The sequence below is a fragment of the Geotrypetes seraphini genome, chromosome 2 (assembly GCF_902459505.1).
Source record: "Geotrypetes seraphini chromosome 2, aGeoSer1.1, whole genome shotgun sequence".
NCBI lineage: Eukaryota > Metazoa > Chordata > Amphibia > Gymnophiona > Dermophiidae > Geotrypetes > Geotrypetes seraphini.
Window position 1 is genome coordinate 222,890,576 of NC_047085.1, and position 23,231 is coordinate 222,913,806.

The following is a 23,231-nucleotide window of genomic DNA, read 5'->3' on the forward strand; positions in this document are numbered from 1 at the left end:
AAAAAAAAATCTTAAAAAAAAAAAAAATCTATGATGTATTTGCACTAACCAATTAGCTTAGAACATGCCCAATCTTCACCCCCAAACCTGCCCCCAGCACTATAAACTAAATGCCCCTTTTATCAAGCTGCGCTAGAGGTTTTTAGCATGGGCTGCCGAGGTAAGTGCTCCAATGTGCCCCAAAATTGGCAGCAGCGGCGTACCAAGGGCGGGGCAGTGAGGGTGGTCCACCCCGGATGCAGGGAGATTGGGGGTGGTTGTATCGATCAAGAGGCCATGGTCCACATGTGCGAGGCCATTGGCTCTGCCAGCCCCTTCCCCCTCTGACATCAATTTCTTGTTCAGGGTCTGTACGCATGCACTTACTCCCCTACGGCCTGAAGGGGGGGGAGTGCTCCGTTTCAGATAGCCAGCAAGCCAAGTAAACCACTGGTAGGACCACTGGCGGGGAGAGACAGAGATTAAGTATACCAGTGTTAAATCATGAAGTAGAACCAGTGCAGAGTGCCAGATTCAATTCTGGCCACCTTGTTGGGCAAACTAAATGGTCATGTGGGTATTTATCTACCAACATTTACTATGTTTAAAATGAGCCTGAACCAACTTTCTTTTATGTGAAAAGAATTGTTATTGAACAGAAAGATATAAAAGAACAATAAATACAACAAGAGGTACAGTTGTTGTTCACAATACAATTGGAAATCCCCCAATACAACTTCCCTCCCCCCCCAACAATATTGGTAACAAGGAAAATTACAGCAAGTAACAATAAAGGCAAAAAGAAATCAAATATCCCACAGCGGCCAATCGGGAAGGTTCCAAACAGTATCCAAAAGAAAAGGGCCCTGGTTTCCAATGAGCCCCGAAAGACACAAGAAAAGGACCTCCCCCCCAAATCCCCCTTCCCCTCCCACAGAAGACAGCGATGAACACCCACACCCACACCCAGACAAAAAACACCCCCAAACCAGAAGGAATAACTAGGAGATCCAAGCCTGGAAATATGGGCAATCCCAGGGTCGCCCCCATCAACTTTCTTTTAGCTGTGCATGCCCATGTTCTTTACCATGGCTTTTATTCAGAACTCAATCCATAGTCCCATGCAGACCTTCTCCACTTTGAGGCTAGAAGTTCACTTACTTGGTCCAAAGTTTACATTTTTCAGTGGCTGACGAATTGCTAGAGAAGTACCCTGGCTGGCATTCCTTGCAGATGGTGTCTCTGTCATTATGTGCTGTGGGCGAGAGAAGAAAGATTGTTCTAAACACTCCATCTCCAAACCACATTTGGTGGACAAGGAATGTCTATGTAAGAAATGCCACAATAAACATTCTTAGATGAGATATGTCATTAAGTTATAATTGTTAGAAACTGAGTGAAAAATGCTTCAGGATGTACTCTGATCTGAAACAGAATGTCCACTTGGGCAAAATAAAAATATAACTATTCTGGCCAATGGTATACATACATTTCCAAAACTTGTCGATAATCTCTTTTCAGGAACAAAATAAAAATACGATTGCAAATACATCTTATTTAACACAGTTACAGATCAAAGCTTTTTTATTTATTTGTCATATCTTCTGGGTTGTGGTTTGGTCGTGCTATATAATTAGTTTTATGCTTTATTTATGTTTGTGCTGCCTTTTATATTGGGTTTATATTATTATTATACAATATTGTGTTATTTTGTATCTTACTTAGAAATGTGGATGAATGGGTTACACATATTTTTGAATAAATAAGGGAATTTTTGATAACGCAGTCTTGGTTGCCAAACAAAAAGATAAGATCCTCTTTTTTATTTGTCTTTTTAATGTATTAGAGATAATAGTTTTAGAGAACTCCTTCTGCAAAGCCACTCCTATTATGACTTGATACATATTAGTGACATTACTGCATTGACCTTTATAAGAATACCATGTCACCATCACATTGATAGTTAAACTGGGAAACAAGATCCTGGAATTAGAAACAGAAATGAGGAATGCCGACCTGGATGTGGTGGCGATATCTGAGACCTGGCTCACGGACTCCCACGGGTGGGACATGGTCATACCGGGTTACAACTTGCTTTGCCGGGACAGGGAGGGCAAAATGGGAGGAGGTGTAGCATTATATACTAAAGATGACATTAAGGTCACCAGAATCACAGATGTCCATTACACTGGGGAATCCCTTTGGGTAAATTTGGCCAGAGGGAAGGACAAATGCCTGTATCTTGGCGTAATATACAGACCCCCAAGACAACAGGATGACCTAGATATGGAATTAATTGGAGATATAGAGACTTATCACCTTGCTTGGGGACACAGTATTGTTAGGTGACTTCAACATGCCTGATGTGGATTGGGACACGCTTTCCTCTGCTTCCGGCAGCAGCAGGAGGCTATTAAACTCTATGAAGGGAGCAAGACTCAAGCAACTGGTGTTGGAACCAACAAGGGATCAGGCAATACTGGACCTGATACTTACCAATGGAGAAAGTGTCACAGAGGTCTCGGTGGGCGACACATTGGCCTCCAGTGACCACAACATTGTATGGTTCAATCTCAGGAAAGGTTTCACTAAATCTACCACAGTGACCAAGGTCCTCAAATTCAAGGACACAAACTTCAAAGAAATGGGAGACTTCGTTCACCAGGCGCTACAAAGCCAAGCAGAAACCGATAACGTGGAAGAAATGTGGTCGACTTTGAAAGCCACCATACAAGAAGCAACAAACCGCTTAGTTAAATCAGTAAGTAAATGGCGAAGGAACAATAAGCCACAGTGGTTCTCTGCGGAGATTTCGGACCTCATCAAGGTGAAGAAAAAAGTATTCATCTCTTACAAACAATCAGGGAAACAGGACTCTAGGGAAGTCTATCTGGCCAAGTCAAAAGCCGTCAAAACAGCAGTTAGGGAGACCAAATTCCGCATTGAGGAGTCTCTAGTGAAGAACATCCAGAAAGGAGATAAATCCTTCTTCAGGTATATCAGTGACAGAAATAAGAGCTCATGCGGGATAGTACGTCTTAGGAAACCAGACGGAGACTATGTAGAAGCGGACTCAGAAAAAGCCCAACTGTTAAATGAATACTTCTGCTCAGTCTTCACCTGCGAGGCACCAGGACTCGGCCCTCAGCTACAGACAAGGGTTGACGCAGATGACCCATTTAGTAATTTCGAGTTTACACCCAGCGGTGTCTACTGCGAGCTGTCAAAGCTTAAGGTTAACAAGGCAATGGGGCCTGACAACCTACACCCCAGGGTGCTCAGGGAGTTGTGTGATGTCTTGGCGGAACCGCTATCCGCGCTCTTCAATCTCTCCTTTAGTACGGGTAACGTCCCGTTGGACTGGAAGACGACTAACGTCAAACCACTCCACAAGAAAGGCTCCAAGATGGAGACAGCAAACTACAGACCGGTGAGTCTCACATCAATAGTGTACAAACTAATGGAAACTCTAATCAAACACCAATTGGATACGATCCTGAACGAGGAGAATCTACGGGATCCCCGTCAACATGGATTTACTAAGGGGAGGTCCTGCCAATCCAACCTGATCAGCTTCTTTGAGTGGGTGACGAGGAAGCTGGATGTTGGGGAGTCCCTGGACATCGTATACCTGGACTTCAGTAAAGCATTCGATAGCGTACCACACCACAGGTTGCTGAGCAAGATGAGTTCTATAGGATTGGGCGACACATTGACGAAATGGGTTGGGAACTGGCTTGGAGGTAGGCTTCAGAGGGTAGTGGTAAACGGCACCCCCTCCGAAATGACGGAGGTAATCAGTGGAGTGCCGCAGGGCTCGGTCCTGGGCCCAATCCTATTCAACATCTTTATAAGAGACTTAGCAGAAGGGCTGCGAGGTAAAATAACATTATTCGCTGATGACACCAAACTAAACAATGTAGTGGGCAAAAGCACAACAGACATAAATTCAATGTCCGACAACATGATGCATGACCTACTCCTACTGGAGCGCTGGTCTAGGTCCTGGCAACTCAGCTTCAATGCCAAAAAATGCAAAGTCATGCACCTGGGCAGCCAAAATCCATGCAAGACGTACACCCTTAATGGCGAGATACTAACAAGAACTGAAGCAGAACGAGACTTAGGGGTGATTGTCAGTGAGAACATGAAGACTGCCAATCAAGTGGAGCAAGCTTCATCCAAGGCACGGCAAATCATAGGTTGCATTCGCAGGAGTTTCGTCAGCCGTAAGCCTGAAGTCATTATGCCATTGTATAGATCCATGGTGAGGCCCCACCTGGAATACTGTGTGCAATTCTGGAGGCCGCATTACCATAAGGATGTGTTGAGACTGGAGTCGGTCCAGAGAATGGCCACCGGATGGTCTCGGGACTCAAGGATCTCCCATACGAGGAACGGCTGGATAAGTTGCAGCTGTACTCACTCGAGGAACGCAGAGAGAGGGGTGACATGATCGAGACATTCAAGTATCTCACGGGCCGCATCGAGGTGGAAGAAGATATCGTCTTTTTCAAGGGTCTCGCAGCAACAAGGGGGCATCCGTGGAAAATCAGGGACGGGAAACTGCACGGGGACACCAGGAAATTCTTTTTCACTGAAAGGGTGGTTGATCAATGGAATAGTCTTCCACTTCAGGTTATTGAGGCCAGCAGAGTGCCTGATTTTTAAGGCCAAATGGGATAGACATGTGGGATCTATTCACAGAGAAAGTAGGGGAGGGTCATTGGGGTGGGCCAACTAGATGGGCCCTGGCCCTTATCTGCCGTCTATTTCTATGTTTCTATGTTTCCTAGATGGCTAAAGAATGGAATTATGGAAGAAGATCTGGGTCTACTTGCCTATTCTTGATACGTTTAGCTCCTCACCTCAACAAAATGTAGGCAGACCTGCAGGGGTTTCCTCCAACATTACTGTGCAATCAGCTTAGCATGACATGTACGTGAATGATCAGCATTATACTGATGTAAGGAGACTGAAGGAATCCTCCATATGATTCATCCAAACTTCACAAAAGGAGAGGAAAAGAATAATCTGCTCTGACCTCCTCACCAGCCTAGACAGCCTTATCTTATGGAACTTTAGTGAAACATAGAAACATGAAGACAGATAAAGACCAAATGGCCCATCCAGTCTGCCTATCCGCAATAACCATTATCACTTCCTCTCTAAGAGATCCCACGTGACTATCCCAGGCTTTCTTGAAATCAGACCCAGTCTCCGTCTCCACTACCTCTATTGGGAGGCTGTTCCACGTATCTACAACCCTTTCTGTAAAAAGTATTTCCTTAGATTACTCCTGAGCCTATCACCTCTTAACTTCATCCCATGCCCTCTCATTGCAGAGCTTCCGTTCAAATGAAAGAGACTCGACTCATGCGCATTTACATTACGTAGGTATTTAAACATCTCTATCATATCTCTCCTCTCCCGTCTTTCCTCCAAAGTATACAGATTGATATCTTTATGTCTGTTCCTATATGCCTTATCACGAAGACCATGCACCATTTTAGTAGCCTTCCTCTGGACTGACTCCATCCTTTTTATATCTTTTTGAAGGTGCGGCTTCCAGAATTGTACACAATATTCTAAATGAGGTCTCACCAGAGTCTTATACAAGAGCATCGATACCTCCTTTTTTCCTACAGGCCATACCTCTCCCTATGCAACCTAGCATCCTTCTAGCTTTTGCCGTCAGCTTTTCAACCTTTTTGGCCACCTTAAGATCATCAAATATAATCACACCCAAGTTCCGCTCTTCTGTCGTGCACTTAAGTTTTTCACCCCTGAACTGTACCGTTCCCTCGGGTTTTTGGAGCCCAATTCCATGACCTTGCATTTCTTAGCATTAAATTTTAGCTGCCAAATTTCAGACCATTCTTCAAAGGAGTTTTCAGGACACCCATAATGTATACGCATGAGAGAAATTAGCATAAAATAGGAGTAATGTGTGCCTTTCTTTCTCATCTTTTGTACTTATAATCTTTTGTGAACCACATAGAACTTAGTGGTAATTGCAGTATAGAAGTGAGTTTTTATGTTATGTTATGATGCATAGGCATTGTGGATATTCTGTAAACCTGATTGGCTGTGTATGTCCCAAGGACTAAGCTGGACTAAGAACAGTGGCGTAGCAAGAGTGGGAGGCACCCAGGGCGGTGGTGCCCCCCATATCCTCCTCTCCGCCCCTTCCCATTCTTCCACGCCCCCCTGCTCCTTCCCTGCCCCCATGCCACATTTGCGCTCTCTCTTCCCCCTGAACCTCATTATATCTTCACCAGCGCAAGCAGCTTCTCCAGCCTGCTGTTCGCACCGGTGTAGGCTTTCCCTTTGATGCCACATCCTGGCCCTGCAACCTGGAAGTAATTTCAGAGAGGAGCGAGCAGCAGGAATGAGAAGTTGCTCGTGCTGGTGAAGATTTACATTTTCTAAATGTTCACGATTCACTCTGCCAACCCTTCAAGCAATTAAGAGATGCCTTAACTCAATAAACATCAAAGGAACCAGTAATTAAGTTATTCCTCCTTTTCTTCTGAAGCAATTCTTCCCAATTTTCGGCCCATGTATATTAGACTTGGTCAAATCTAGCTTAGCTTCTGGATCCTTACCAAAACAGTGGGAGGGAGAGTCCATCGAGTCTGTGCGTTGTATTTTAAATTGGGTGTCAATGTAAGCTGTAAAACACTGGAACCGCCAGTCAACACTACAAAGATAAGTACCTTGGATTTACATATAATGAGGTGGTGATAATAACACTGAATTAGTGTGACATGGATGGGCAGTTGGGACACTGAATGTGACAATGATGGTCCCATGGTAATCCTTGCCTATTCTTTGGCATATTGGTTACGGGTTTGAGCACATCATATTATTTTAAAAGTTATTTTAGAAAAGTATTTCGAAGGAAGTTGTGATATATTTAAAATTGGACTTGTGTTTTGTGAGGATAGTGAACTGTCTCCACCATTATATGTAAATGTCTCATGCATATTCATTAGGGATATCCTAAAAACCCAACTGGCTGGGGGTCCCCCAGAACCGGTGTAAAATTATTCATTCAGCAACTATCATTCCTCAAACAGTTCTCTTCATCTATTCAAAAAAGCTTTCACAAATAAAGCTTCTTAAAGTACTGTATATTATCCACCATCCTTAACTGTCCAGGTAAGTTGTTCCATAAAATTGCCCCAGCTACAGAAATGATTTTTGTTCTGGTATCAACATATTACTTTTCTGTTTCAAAAGGTTTATGCCCAGAGCCACTGCCCTTTTAAGTCATAATGCCAATAGTGATTTAAATGGTCTATATCAACGGTCTCAAACTCAAACCCTTTGCAGGGCCACATTTTGTATTTGTAGGTACTGGGAGGGCCGCAGAAAAAAATAGTTAATGTCTTATTAACGAAATTACAACTTTGCATGAGGTAAAATTCTTTATAGTTTATAAATCTTTCCTTAATTGAAGTTTAGATAGTTTTTCACTTTCTGCATGTTGCACTGCTTTCAGCTGTGTATAGCTGAAATTATCAGAAGCAATTAAGGAAAGATTTATAAACTATAAAGAATTTTACCTCATGCAAAATTGTGATTTAGATTCTAAAGTATCAACTGCAAGAGACAAGATTTTGGTATAGTCCTCTAGGCTTTTTGTAGAAGGGAGAATCAATATCTGACTTGTGCCTGGAATACTGGTGCTTTAAGTGTTCGGTGGGCACGTCCGCAACCGCTTTCAGCTCTCACTTCCTGCAGTACCAGACACAACCATCATCTTACATCAAGCAGTCACCGCCAGGACAGGTGCCGAATTTCGCGAGAGTTCACGAGATTACGTACAGACGCACAAGCTGCACCGGAATGTTGCCCGCCTCACTGCTGTAACCTCACGCAAGTACTTTTCCTGGGCCTGTACGCGATTGTCCTCTCCACTCCACCTCACAATTGCGTACAGATGCGGGAAAGCGCTTGCGTGAGGTTACAGCAGTGAGGCGGGCAACATTCCAGAACAATGGTAACATACCGAGGGCCTCAAAATAGTACCTGGTGGGCCATATGCGGCCCGTGGGCCACGAGTTTGAGACCGCTGGTTTATATGGAGCAAATCCAAGAAAGGTTGCCAAAAGTGAGGCGCATATGTCCTGAGTACCCCCTTCACCCACCTATGCCCCTTCCCAGTCCAACCCCCAATCCCCGTTGCAGTTGTATGCTATGGATTTTATACACAAGTTATAGAATACCAACTTGTGAGTGCCAATTACTGCTAGTTTACCCCGGTTCATTATTAAATTAAGTTATGCATACAACTGACTTTATTCGGTATCTTGCATGTGCAACTTTGTGTGCTAGATTTAGACGAACTATAGATGAACAGCATAAAAATCCGTCTAGAAAATAGGTTTCGAAAATAGAGATTTGGACGGTTTGGCAAGAAAAACGTCCATCTAGCATTTTATGCCACTTTTTGACATTTTTCTCTTTTGAAAATGAGCCCCATAGTGTCTTTTTATAAATTAAGTTACACATGCAACTGATTTTATTATGTATCTTGCATGTGCAACTTTGTGTGCTAGTTGTACAGTTGGGTTTGCAAGTTTTTAGAATTTGGGGATATCTGGCTAGGTTATAGATTTGGCCTAATCCGTAATGTATTAATTGTATGGTTTTGTAAAAATCAATTTTCCTCATCGTTTTTCATTGGTTAAAAAAAAAAAAAAAGAACAGCAAAAACTCTTACATGGCATCTCAGCTTCAAACCCAGGACCACAGACTGTATTCCTTGTACAGAATTCAAAAGCACGCATCCAGTGGTATCCCGGTTTGCAGGCGCACTCTCGCTGGAAGGTGCTGTTCCCAGAATTCACCATCACTAAACCTTTACCTGAAAGAAAACCCAAAGGCATATAAAGAGTGTGTGAATTTCAATACTTGTAATGGTGAGACAATAAATGTGTGCGATTTCTTCCAGACATGCCTCTCTTCACAAGTTGTATCTATGAATAAACTACAGTATGTATGCCTAATTAAGCATTCAGCATCAATCTAAAACATAGTAGGTTCTTGTCCATTATCAGTGGCAGAAGCTCAAATTAAAGGCTCCAAAACAAAATATTAGAAAAGGACCTTAAAGTAGGGGAGATCCACCTTAATGCATACAGGAGCAGTTATATGGGACCCTTCTTTTCCCTTATCCCCCCCCCCCCACACACACACACACACTGCTTGGGTAGAATTTATTAGGGTTGTACCAAATATTCATCTTTGATTCAATTGAACCCTGAATACATTATTGTGCTCTGGATGTTTTTTAAGATGTCCAATTATGACATAAACACATCCAAAATTGATTAACAGATATAGCATTGGAGTACCCTTTTACCTCAACTCCGCCTCGAAAATTCACTCAACAAATTTAAGATTAAACTAAAAACATTCTTATTCCAAGCCGCATACCATAGCATCTAAATATTTCCTTTCCAATAGCCCGCAAAATAAACACAAACCACTTTTAAGAAACATCCCCATTCCTGGTGTTTTATCCTCCCCCCTCTTCCCTTTAATTAATTTGTTTTTAATGATGTAATTATTAACTGTCCCCTCCCCCTTTCCCCTCAAGCTCATGTTCGTATTTGTAATTTGTCTATTTAATGTTCACATTCCCCCCCTACCAAAATTTATTTTAACCTTTAATTTTTAGCAATGTAAACCAGCCAGGTGCACGTTGATGGTCGGTATATTAAAATTAATTAAACTTGAAACTTCTTTTCTCTATTTGTGCTATTATATTTTGCCAGTTTTTTTGGAGCACTTGGTGCCATATTTTTTCAAAGTGCTCTTTTTTCTGGCACTTACAGCCAATGATATGATACTGTACTCTAGTATAGCATAGTTCATTTAGACAGCTAAGGCTGCCATCGATGCTTATTGAGTCTATGAGGCTGCTTTGAGTAATTTTTCAGTATATAGGCAACCCCTGCAGCAGAGACAGGTGCTGGTATTGTAATATTTATGTTTTCATGCTATATCCGTTAATCAATTTCGTATAAAGAGTGTGAACCCCTCTTTTTCATATTATTTCTAAAGAAAAACATCCAAGTCATAAGTCTGCCCTTGTCCCGCCCATATCATGCCTCTAATGTGCCCCTTTGAGATTTAGACGAACTATAGATGAACAGCATAAAAATCCGTCTAGAAAATAGGTTTCAAAAATAAAGATTTGGACGGTTTGACAAGAAAAACGTCCATCTAGCATTTTATGCCACTTTTTGACATTTTTCTCTTTTTAAATGAGCCCCCTAGTGTCTTTATTAATTTTCCATACGAAAACAGTGCATTGAATTATACATACAATTGACTTCAAGACAGCACTTACAATCGTTCAAAGAAATACTACAAAACATTTCTCCCCCCCCCACCCTATTCAAGAAACCCGTAGTGTCTTAACAGCACCTGTACTACAGAATTTTTTTGTAGATCCAATACAGACACTCATATCACAGCCTACTAAGATTCCAGTTTTCTTTAGGAACAATATGGTTACTAGAATATCATACTAAGTGAATAAAAATATAAATCTAACTTTATATTGAGTCATCTGTGTGAGAGGAGTGAACATGAGAGCTACAAGTAGCACCTTTTAGTGAGGGAGAGGAAGAGGGGGCACCTGGGCAGACAACCCCAAGATTTCTCCCAGGGGTGACTCCATCCATGCAGTTGCACTTTCAGGGGGCCAGAGAAAATGGAGGTTTGTACTCCCCTCTCACTACCTGATATTTCCAGTGTTAAATGCTGGGAGAAAATATCCTGAATGGAGTTATGTAGATTTTCTGGCAAGATAATGTCTAATTTCTTGACTCAAGACAGGTTGGTGGAAGGGTAGCCAACTGTGTCAATCGTGAAGCAAATCCGAGGCTTCTAATCAAGCCTTGATTACATGCAATGTTATGCTTCTACTGAAGTTAGTATTCAAAAAGCAGTAGGCAGCCCGCATAAGTCCCGCGCCTTGGTGCGGACCCAGGAAAATCCTCATCTAAACCTTACCCCAACACTAGTGCAATTGATGGGACGCCATTGCCCTGTGTTCACTTGTCGGTGCACGCATTTGACGGGGTGCAATTGTCCTGCACGCATTTGCCAGTGTACCCCTGAATCATCCACACAGCACTCCAGTATGGATAATTTACCTGGATCACACAGTTTTTGCCGTAAGCATTTGTCCTCATCGTTCCACACATTCATATACTGGTTCGGGCCACATGGCAGACATGTGGTATCAGAAGAAGTGGCATTGCATTTTGTATGCAGATAGTGTCCTAAGCAAGAGAGGAGAAAAGAGCACAGTTAACATCTGTTGGCAATAAAGAAAACAGAAACAAAGGAAAACTATGAAATGAAATGACAGGTAAAAAGAAATGATTATAGGGGTATCTAAAATCCTGACCTGTATGCGGCCCTCAAGCATGGAGCTTGGATGAGCCTACCTTAAAGGAAGCAAAGGGAGGACCAATTTTAGCAATCCATGAGCTTGGGTGGATTGTACCTATGAACTATTTATTTATTTTAAAAATTTATATACCATTTAAAACTAAGCGGTTTATATAATTTACATACATAATATTTAAAACAGACAGATGATAAAATGAAAAACATGATAAAATAAACATACAGTCTTCAGAAAAATACCATAATTTGAATAATAAAAATCTTGGATAGTTCATCGACTTTACTAGATGTAGCTAGAAAAAGGCATCTACAAAAAACTGTGTCTTGAGTAGTTTTCTAAACCTGCCCTTTTCACAGCAATTTCATATCTGACCCACCAAGGAGTTCCATAACTTAACTCTTGCAGAGCAGAAAGTCATTTTACCAGTCTCAACAAGTCTTGGATTCACAAGTAAAGCTAAATTCTCAGAACGCAAAGATCTTTTTGGTATATAACTAAATATATTATTTTTAAACAATTCTGGGATGTTTCCATATAAAAGCTGATGGCAAATCATCACTGCTTTATACTGTATTCTGAAGGCGACTGGAAGCCAATGCAATTTTTGGAGATGTGTTGAAATATGATCATATTTAGACAATCCTGTTATCAATCGTGCTGCCGCATTTTGTATAACCTGCGATGCTCTGCATCTTGCTTTTGTTATTCCAAGGTACAGGGCATTGCAGTAATCAAATCTTGGCAAGACCATAGCCTGAACAATAGTTCGAAAATCATATGGCGCTAACATTGGTTTTAATCGGTATAGCAAGTGCATTAGTGGACAGTTGCTGAAGCCAAAAACTGTGATTTTTTTGTACTTTATACTATTCTGCCATATTTGTGCCTGTGATTTTATGGCCTTTTAGTAAACCTCTCTGTTTTGAATAAAAACTTGGACTAGACTATCTTCTTTCTGTGAATCAAGTGAGAAGAAAAAAATGATCCCTTAAAGCTGGGTTGTCAAATTGCAAACCTGCAGGATCTCAAATGATTTTCAGGATTGAGATATCTTTGCAGAAAATGGAGACGAGGCATGCAAAGATATCTTGTGTATATTTATTAGGAATATCATGAAAACCCGATTGGTTTATGACCCTCCAGGATTGCAGTTTAATACACTTGTTTTATAGGCCAAGACCTCTCAACATTTGCTAGTCCCCTTCCTGGGCCTCTATGGAAGTTACTAATTGCTGCAACCTCTGAATTCCTACACTTAAGCTCTATCGGAAAGTGTCTCCACAAAGAGTAGAAAAAAAAAAAAAGGGAATTGTGCAGTAATAATGGAGCAAAACTAGAACAGAGGTCATGATATTCATACTTCCCAACCTTGTGAAAAGGATCCTGTTCATACTCCTCTTTCTTGGGAATGGGGAAAGGGATTTATAAGATTCCCTGCATGCTCTGCTACCGTCACCCAATGTTCACTTACAAGATGGGGGGATCACCGCTAGGGGTGAGCAACCTTGAAAGAGACCTGGGAGTGATTGTAGACACAACACTGAAGGCGTCGGCGCAGTGCGCCACAGCCTCAAGGAAAGCGAACAGAATGTTGGATATCATTAAGAAAGGTATCACGACCAGGACGAAGGAAGTCATCCTGCCACTGTATCGTGCATTGGTGCGCCCACACCTGGAGTACTGTGTCCAGTACTGGTCGCCGTACCTCAAGAAGGACATGGCGGTACTTGAGAGAGTCCAGAGAAGAGCAACTAAGCTAATAAAGGGTATGGGGGACCTCTCATACACTGACAGACTGAAAAAGCTGGGGCTTTTCTCGCTGGAAAAGCGACGACTCAGAGGAGACATGATAGAAACCTTCAAGATCATGAAGGGCATAAAAAAAGTAGACAGGGACAGATTTTTCAAATTATGGGGAACCACAAGTACAAGGGGGCACTCAGAGAAATTGAGAGGGGAAAGGCTTAGAACAAATGCCAGGAAGTTCTTTTTCACCCAGAGGGTGGTGGATACATGGAACGCGCTACCGGAGGATGTGATAGGCAGAAGCACGCTACAGGGCTTCAAGGAGGATCTGGACAGGTACCTGGAGGACAAAGGGATTGAGGGGTACAGATAAGAGTAGAGGTAAGGTTAGAGGGAAAGGATTAGAGGTAATTTGTAAAATTAGAGACCACTGTTCAGGCAGTGGGCCTGATGGGCCGCCGTGAGAGCGGACCGCTGGGCGAGATGGACCTCTGGTCTGCCTCAGCGGAGGCAACTTCTTATGTTCTTAGGGGTGAAGAGTAACAGCAGGGTCTGTCTAATCTTTCCTATAACACTTATAGAGGTGTACGTGTATCATGGACTGAGAATTTTTCAGTACCCCCTCTTAATCACTCTAAGTTTCCCAAGAACCCCAAACCCTTATTTTATCATTATCATCATTATTGTTGACATTTGTTCTTCAAATGTTAACTGAAAATCAATTAAAATCCCTAAGTATTTAAAACTGTCTACTATTTTAATACTACAACGATCTAACATCAAATTGAGGTGAGGCCTGTCCTAGCCCCCTTTTAATACACCAGGAAATTGATTTAGCGATGTTTAATACTAATTGGTTATTTCACAACCATTCAGCAATTTTATCCAAACAATTCTACATTAAACTCAGATCTAATGTACGAGTGAGAGTCTATAAACTAACAAGATGTCATCATCATATACTGTATATATTAGTGGACTTAAAATATATATTAAGAATGGTTATAAAGCTGACCCTTGAGCGATACCACAACTGCTAAACTACCTCTTTCCCCTTCAATCCGTTCAGAACTCTGCTGCATGCCTCATATTTCACCAATGTTGCTATGTCCACATTACCCCTCTCTTCAAATCACTTCTTTGGCTCCCTATCCATTTCTGCATACAGTTCATACTCCTCTTAATGATCTACAAATGTATTCACTCTGCAGCTCTTCAGTATCTCTCCTCTCACTTCCCCCGGCACTCCGCTCATCAGATAAGTCTCTCTCTTATCTGTACCCTTCTCCTCTACGGCCAATTCCAGACTCCGTTCTGTCTACTTTGCTGCACCGTATACCTGGAATAAATTGCCTGACTCAGAATGTCAAGCTCCGTCTCTAGCAGTATTCAAATCCAGAGTAAAGCCCACTTCTTTGAAGATGCTTTCCGTTCCAACCTTCAACCCACCTTCTAAGCACCAATATCTGTCTTATTCCCTTTGTAATTCCCCCACCTGAGCACTGTGCATTGATGCACCTTCTTGTCCAGTTTATCTATCTTGACTAGATTGTAAGCTCTTTTGAGCAGGGACTGTCTCTTCTAAGTTTTGATGTACAGCGCTGTATACTGTATGTCTAGTAACGCTATAGAAATGATTAGTAGTAGTGGTAGCCTAAAGGAATCTACCCAAAAAGGGTACTCCCTCCTAGTGGAAGAGATTCTGTGGATCGCATCAAGTGAGAATTGAATCATGTTGGGGAATGTTTGCATTTCTAAGTAACACAAAAGGGATCCAAAGAAACTGCAGTGGGCATAGGGTAACAGAAAACCAAAGAGAAATACTACAGAAACAATGTACTAGATGACAAGTCTTTATTTCAAACAATAACCGTTGTAAAAATATGGTACACCTAAGTGGTGAAGGAACAGGGACCAAACACGGTCCGTGTTTCGACTAACACATCTTCCTCAGGGGGGTCCAATGATTTCCTGAGAGGGCCACACAAACAATGTACAAATAAACCAGAACTCGCAGTGAAGCATAAGTGCCTGAAGAGCTGCGTATCAACCACCTGTTTGTGGGGGCCCTCTCAGGAACTCATTGGACCCCTGAGGAAGATGTGTTAGTTAAAACACGGACCGTGTCGGGTACCTGTTCCTTCACCACTTAGGTGTACCACATTTTTACAATGGTTATTGTTTGAAATAAAGACATGTCATCTAGTACATTGTTTCTGCGGTATTCCTCTTTGGTTTTCTGCATTTCTAAGTGGCAGATCTGCAGTTCATCAAAATCTGGCACAGCACTGCACAGATTTGTTTCCCACTAAGGGCCACATGATATAATTCTAAAAGCACTAAAAAGAACTAAGCTGAACATAAGGAATACAATTCTATTAAAGACATCAAAACTGCAAGGGTCCCTGGCTACTCTGGGTCACTAAATAAGAACTGTTCCACGTGTGGAGGATGCTACAACTAGATGCCATATTTCTAAGGTTTGTTCAAGCTAATTTCAAAAGAAAAATACAATAAAATGGAGGACCGAGGATCCAAAAAGGTAAAATAAGCACCCCAGCAAATTCAAGGCATTATTCACCCAGTGGCATAGCAGAGGGAGGGGGCGGGGTAGACTGCCCCATGCACCAGTGCCACTCCTTCCCCCTCCCTCCCTGCGAGGAGATGGGATGGAACAAGTCTTTGAAGGACAACCCCTAACACTACCTCTTCAAATCTTTGCCAGTAGCGAGCAGGCTGTCCTACGCGCTGCTCATGCCAGCCTCATCCGTCCCTCTGATGCGACTTCCTGCTCATAGGGCCAAGAAGTGACATCAAAAGGAAGGCTCAGCAGGCGCCAGCAGTGAACATTTCAGCCTGCTCGTTACAAGCAAAGATATGTAGAGGTACGGGGCACGGTGATGTCAGAGCAGCAAGGAAGAACACGGGGGGGGGGGGGGGGGGGGGAGGGGGGCATGGCAATGTTGGGGTAGCAGGGAACAGCACTTTGGAAGGGGGGTGCACGGAGCAGCATTGCAAGACATCAACTTTCCCTGTTATGCCACTGTATTTACCAATGTACAGTAACCAGTTAGCATTAAAGCACATTTATGTGTTTTAATGCAATTTCACATATGTTGACAAGACCCATTATTCTCAATAGGGCCTATGTACAAACTCTGGAGGTAATAATGGCATTTTTGATTTGTAAAGTGCAACTTAAAGTTCACCCCTCCCCATTATATGGCTCAGATGTAGACACATTTGGGAACTGTTTCTGAAGCAAGCAAAATTAAGAGGGAAGGATATAAAACAAGTACTTTACCAAGCTCATATAAATACCACTAAGACCACTGGCGAGGGGTGTGTGTGTGTGTGTGTAGGGGGGGGGAGATGAGTGAGAGGATGCAGCATTTTCTGAGAGAAGTCTATTGCATTTTTCCAGAGAAAAGTAATATGACATTATGCATGACCAAAGAAAACATATCCTTAGCAAGATTTAAACTAAGGTCCTCCACACTTACCTGGTGCACATTTCATGCAGCAGTGACCTGCATGCAGATAATGCTTCTCGCTTTCACAGCCATTAGAATCCTGCCGTGATACCTGAGAATCAGAAGCAGCCAGTTAAATTCTATCTGCTTAGGGCCTGATTCTATATATCGTGCTTAAAAATTTGGTGCTGGTCGTAATGGCACACGGCGCAATTCTATAAAAGACATATACCACATATAGAATCATGCTTGTCATCCATACATCTCACTAACATTTAGGAGCACCCATTTAGGTCATGAAAAACCAGGCCGAAACACCTGTGCCTAAGTTGTGTGCGGATTAGGAATATTGTATAACAGCATGCTTAACTTTTAGGAATGCACATGATCCAAATAACATAAGAATTGTCATACTGAGACAGTCCGAAGGTCCATCAAGCCCAGTATCCTGTTTTCAACAGTGACCAACCCAGGTCCCAAGTACCTAGCTAGATCCCAAGTATTAATCCTTCCCTGCTCACACACCAGAAAGCACATCACTTTATAGAATGTGCCTACCCAGTTATGTTTGTAACTCGAGTGCCAGTTAGCATCAATTATGGTGTCAATTGCCAATCATCAGTACCAATTAGCTTGTTAAACAATTAAGTTGCACATGCAAATTGGTTTTTTGCACAATGCAACTTAGGACACAATGGGCTAGATTCACAAAGCCTACCTTTGCTGGGCGATCCGTGGCTGAATCTTCTTGGGTGATCGATTCAGCAAATTAATGCAATCGGAGGCATGCCCCACAGTCACTGAACAGATTCCTGTAAATGGTCCATGCATACGTTGGCTCTCATGACAAGCGGGGGAGGGGGAGGGAGAGGGGGGATCGAGGAGGCTAGATCCAAGACGTGAAGGTTTCCGGGATAGGGGGCTCTCGGTTCCCAGGTCGGAGGGCTGGCCTTCAGCGTGGATTGGGGGACAAAAGGGAAGATAGGGCAAGGCAACTTGGATGCAAGGCTGGGCCAGAAAAGAGCAGACACACACAGATGCCCTAGCCAGAAAACGAAACATGCTCCGACTCTCCTGCTTTCTGCTGCCCTTCCCCGCAGTGTGAGCCCGTGGTTTTAAAGCGGGGCTGAACTGCGGGGAAGGGCGGCAGAGAGCAGGAGAGTCGGGGTGGCACTTTTCCCCACAAAGAAGCAGCCTTGCTGATTAAACACACGAGGCAGGCAGGAAGGCAGAGAGTAGATTTTTTCTGGACTGCAGGGCTTTCAGCACAGGAGAGAGCAGGAAAGGAGTGAGCGACTGGTCCTCATCAGTTGCTTGATTTTGAATCGGCCAGCCCAGTTGGTGTGCCTGAAAAATGTTGGTGAATTGCTGCCTTCCTAGATTTGCATGCCATTTCCCTCATTTGCATGCACGGATCGGATCAGGTGCGGACAGGATCGGCCAGAAGGTTAGTGAATCGGGTCAGGGTCGCACAGGGGTTGCAAACCGATCGGTACACAATCGATTTACTTAGTGAATCTAGCCCAATATACAGAATATGGGGGAAGTCTATAACTTTAGCACCTAAAGTTAGGTGTCAATTATGCTTGTTAGTTATAGAATACGATCATACACATGATTGTTACACTTACACACGTGAGTATGAGCCACACACTCAGAAGCAGTCTATAACAATGTTTCTCATCTTGGTCCTGGCGTACCCCCCTTGCCAGTCACGTTTTCAGGATATCCACAATGAATATGCATTTGCTTACACTGTCTCCATTAGATGCAAATTAATTTCATGCATATTCATTGTGGATATCCTGCAAACCTGACTGGCAAGGGGGTACGCCAGGACCAAGATGAGAAACACTAGTCTATAACATTGGCACAGAACACAGCGGTCACCATTAGCACATGCTTACGTCTCAACCTCTGAAGATACCATGCCATTTAAGTTCTACTTTAAATGGATTCTATCCTTTTCCTATATAGCGATCCTTTGTGTTTATTCCTTGCATTCTTCCATCACTTTTATTTGTCATCACAACCTCCCATGGGAGGTCATGCCAGGTATCTACCACCCTTTATGTGATATGCCTGAATAAGACAATACATATTTATATGGATAACACATTTGGAGGGGCATTTTCAATATGACGTCCAGATCCGAGTTTGGACATTTTATAGAACATGCACTAAAATCCAGAAGAAGTTCATAAGAAGGAGGCACTGGGGGGCACTAAGGACATAGAAAGATGCACTGAGGGCACTAAGTAGAACAGAGGCACTGGGGCACTAAGGACATGGGAAGGAGGCACTGGGGGCATTAAGGACACAGTACGCAGGCACTGGGGCACTAAGGACACAGTACAGAGGCACTGGGGGCATTATGGACACAGGAAGGAGGTAATGGAGGCACTAAGGACTTAGGAAGGGGTACTAAGGACATAGGAAGGAGGCACTAGGGACACTATGGACAGAGGAAGGAGGCACTAAGGACATAGGAAGGAGGTACTGAGGGCACTAAGGACATAGGGAGAGACACAGACAGGCAGCGTGCAAGGAGAGAGAGACAAAGAAAAAAAAAACCAGACAGACATCTACTCTAGCACCCGTTAATGTAATGGGCTTAAAGACTAGTGTATTAATAAGATTGTATTGTGTGTATATGAAAAATGGATGGAAGAAACTGCGTTACAATTAGTATTATTATTACGAGGGTGGAGTCAGGGGTGGAACTTGGGCAGGTCTGGGGTGGAACTTGGGCAGAGGTACTCGGTTGGTATTTGTTAGGCTTAGAGCAGGGATCTCAAAGTCCCTCCTTGAGGGCTGCAATCCAGTCGGGTTTTCAGGATTTCCCCAATGAATATGCATTGAAAGCAGTGCATGCACATAGATCTCATGCATATTCATTAGGTAAATCCTGAAAACCCGACTGGATTGCGGCCCTCAAGGAGGGACTTTGAGACCCCTGGCTTAGAGGGTATTTGGCTTGAAGAAGTTGAGAAACACTGGTATAGATCATATGTCATCTTGAAATGAATGGAACATACAATGTAATAAGTATGCACCACAGGGTTTTTTGTTTTTTTTTAATCTTGAGTAAAATGGTGTGGTGGCTGTATTAGTCCACTCTTCAAGGTAATATGTAGAAACAAAATAAAAACACAAGAAAAAAATAAAACCTTTTTTATTGGACTAACTTCCCCCCCCCCCTCCTCCTTTTAGAAAACCGTAGCGTGTTTTTAGCTCCGTGCGGTAACAGCTCTGACCTGGCACAAAGTACATATGCTAAAAACTCTTTTGCACCTGTTCTTTTTATGGGTATATTTGTTGTTTCTTCCCTCCCCCCCCCAACCTCCTTCAATACACACACACACACACAAACAGCCCACCAGGAATAGTTCTTTATAACCTGGCTGAAAATTAAGGCACTGTGGAAGCCTTCACACACTTTATTAGAAAGAGGGAAGAGCTGACAGGCAAATCATTTAACTTGAGTAAATGGCTCTTAAAATTGCCCTCCCCATGTTTTAAATGCCCATTTAACTGATTTGTCAAAACTGAGTACTTCCGACGCCTGCCTCAAGTGTCATCAGCCTCAGGCTTCATTGGGGCACTTATACTGGACCTGCCCCCACATTCAAGACTTTTGGACATTACTACATAGGCACATTACCTCTATGTGGCATCATGCATATCCTCAGGGCCCTGAAATGCTTTTTACGTTTGATCATCTTCCTAGGACATCACCTAAAGGATTTCGGGCATTTCTGGAGAGGGCCTTTTTGCTTGGGAAAAAATCTATTCTTCTACCTGACTCTCCCACTTTATCTCTTTGGCGTACTCTCATGCTTCGGCAGGCATCCATGGAGCGCTTGCTTATACGAACGCTGGATTCTCCTAAGGGACGCATTTATTGTTCCGTTTGGGAACCATTTTGGCTTACTCTCACGCATAGAGCTCGAAGTAATTTGCTAAACCCATGACAATTCCTTCTCTGGAAGTTGGTTATTTACTTTGTAATTGTGATTGTGTTTGTGGGATTGGGTGGGGGGGGTGGGACTTGGGGGGGAGGGGGGAGTGTATTTGTACTATTGTGTGGGTTGTTTTTTTGTTGAAAAATTTAATAAACATATTTACACATAACTGATTTGTCAAAGGACCTGGTCCAGCATTCCTACCTGTCTTCCTCATTCCCCCTCCTGCAGTCTCTCTGAACCTCCTGTCTCTACAGATAAAGTGAACACATGCTTGCAATTTCTTGCTATTCTGATCTCACTGCTTTATCTACTCTTATCTACTCTTCGCCTTCCAAGCAGCCAAGCTGAACCCATGGCTAGCACAAATGATACTAGAGGCCCCCACTTACCTCGGGTTCAGAAAATCACTTAAAACTTACCTATTCCGCATACAAGACCCGAACGGTTCCCCCCCCTGACAATATCTCCCCCCCTCCCCAATCTGGCCCCCTCATGAGGCCTTCCCCCTTTTTTTGCCCCTCTTTCCGCATCCTCTGTCTAGTTCAAATAAAGCTGATAAATAATTGAAACTCTGTTACTCTGTAATTCTAATAACAAATCTGTAATTCTGACAAATAATTGTAAATCTGCCTGTCTATGCAGACCCTAATGTAACTCAATGTAAACCGCCTTGAACTCGCATGGGTATGGCGGTATATAAAAATAAACTATTATTATTATTATTATTATTATTATTACTCTCAGTTGAGGAAGTATTTTAAGCACTTCCTCTTCTGGAAATGAATAGTGTAATCATGTCACAATCATCTCTTTCCCTGCATCCTGCCTTAGGCATATCGTCTTCCCTTCCTTCCTTATAGACTAGGTTCAATCACAACGAAAGCAGAAGATGAATGGTTGTCTAAGGCTTTAATGTAATATAAAGAAAGGACTGGCCAAAAATAATACAGTAGACCCTCTGTTAACCAGAACTCAAGCAACCAGAAAAAAAAAAATCAAAGAAATACTATAATACTTTAAATAAAATGAAAATAAAATCAATTTCTGGTAGAAATTTTAAGTGGACACTTGGCATGCCACATCCGAGTATGCCCACACTTTGCCTATCACATGCCCAGTAGTTTGTCTGGAACAGTTTATGGTAGGGCATATTATGGGGTATAGTATTAATTAGGCCTATTTTTAATAGTAAAGCTCAAGAAACCAGAAGCTACATTTATCCGGTATCTATCAATCCCCATGGGTGCCAGTTAACTGAGAGTCTACTGTACTGTAGAAAGACATAAGCATATTTTATCATGCATATAATATAACTAGACAGATTTTTATTTAAATACACTGTATTTTTATTAAATAACACATAAATCTTAACACTATATTATACATTACACATAAATAAATCCATATTGCACTTTCAGTTACTAAAATCTGTATTATGCCACAATACAGTGGAAGAAAACCTGGAGCTTGTACTCAGTCCATTCACAAACCTTTTCTGATGAAAATAAAGCTGTTCCACATCATATTCATTTCTCCAGTATTTTCCAATGTTCCAACAAGCATATATTGATTCTTAGACAAAGCTGTTATAATGCCATTTCACTCCAATTCAGACTGTGTACAGCCAGACCAACATAGCTCCACGTTACGCTATTACAGCATCTTCAGGAGCTGAAACTATGGCGGGTTTTCAACTTCTGTACTGCTTCATTTCATTATAGATTAGCAACTGCACGGGTTCACAAGCCCACTCTCCCCTCGGCGAGAGGGAGAATGAGAAGGCCTTGAGCATGTGCAGATGCATGCTCAAGGCCCGGCAGAGGAAGTTCTTCAAGCGGCACCGGCACGTCCTGTGGGCTGCGTGCCGGTGCCAGACGGGGGTAAGTTTCAAGTTGTTCGGGTAGGGGGTGCCAGTTCATGTGTGTGTGGGTGGGGGGGGGGTGGGAGCAGCACCACTGGCCTCGGGGGGTGGGAACATATCAAGCGAGTTTTGATATACGAGTATTTTGGTTTACGAGCATGCTTCTGGAACGAATTATGCTCGTAAACCAAGGTTCCACTGTATGCTTGTTGGAACATTGGCGAATACCGGAGAAATGAAATAATACACACAGAATAAGATGTGGAACAGCTTTATTTTCATCAGAAAAGGTTTGTGAATGGATTGAGTACAAGCTCCAGGTTTTCTTCCACTGTATTGTGGCATAATACAGATTTTAGTAACTGAAAGTGCAATATGGATTTATTTATGTGTAATGTATACTATAGTGTTAAGATTTGTGTTATTTAATAAAAATACAGTATATTTAAATTAAAAAAAAAACCTGTCTAGTTATATTATATGTATTAAATACTTTTTGAGATAGGTAATTTGGTTAATTGTACCCTGCTTTGTAGTGTTCATATTTTATCTTGGGTACAGGTAGTTTTCACATTTTCCTCTTCCAGCTCTGAGGTCTTATTTGCTGCATGTATATAACAAAAATATATCCTGCAGAATATTTGGTGGTTTTTATTTATCCATAATCTGCTCTCTCACATAGTTCACAGTTTATATACAAAAATTGGGATACAGAAGCCTGAAAATCAAACAGAGAAAAATGAAGGCGGATAAAGACCATATGACCT

The 23,231-nt window shown here is 42.4% G+C and overlaps 1 protein-coding gene across 2 annotated transcripts in view; it reads right to left on the reverse strand.

The window, feature by feature from the left end:
* Positions 1–23,231, reverse strand: part of TNFRSF11A (TNF receptor superfamily member 11a) — a 108,483-nt gene that overhangs the window by 36,282 nt on the left and 48,970 nt on the right. For both annotated transcript variants that reach the window (XM_033934991.1, XM_033934990.1), the window contains exons 2-5: positions 16,666–16,747; positions 11,157–11,285; positions 8,711–8,854; positions 1,141–1,234 (exon numbers count right to left, since the gene is read on the reverse strand). In XM_033934991.1, the coding sequence (XP_033790882.1) occupies positions 1,141–1,234; positions 8,711–8,854; positions 11,157–11,285; positions 16,666–16,747 (449 nt within the window). The remainder of the gene's footprint in view (positions 1–1,140; positions 1,235–8,710; positions 8,855–11,156; positions 11,286–16,665; positions 16,748–23,231) is intronic.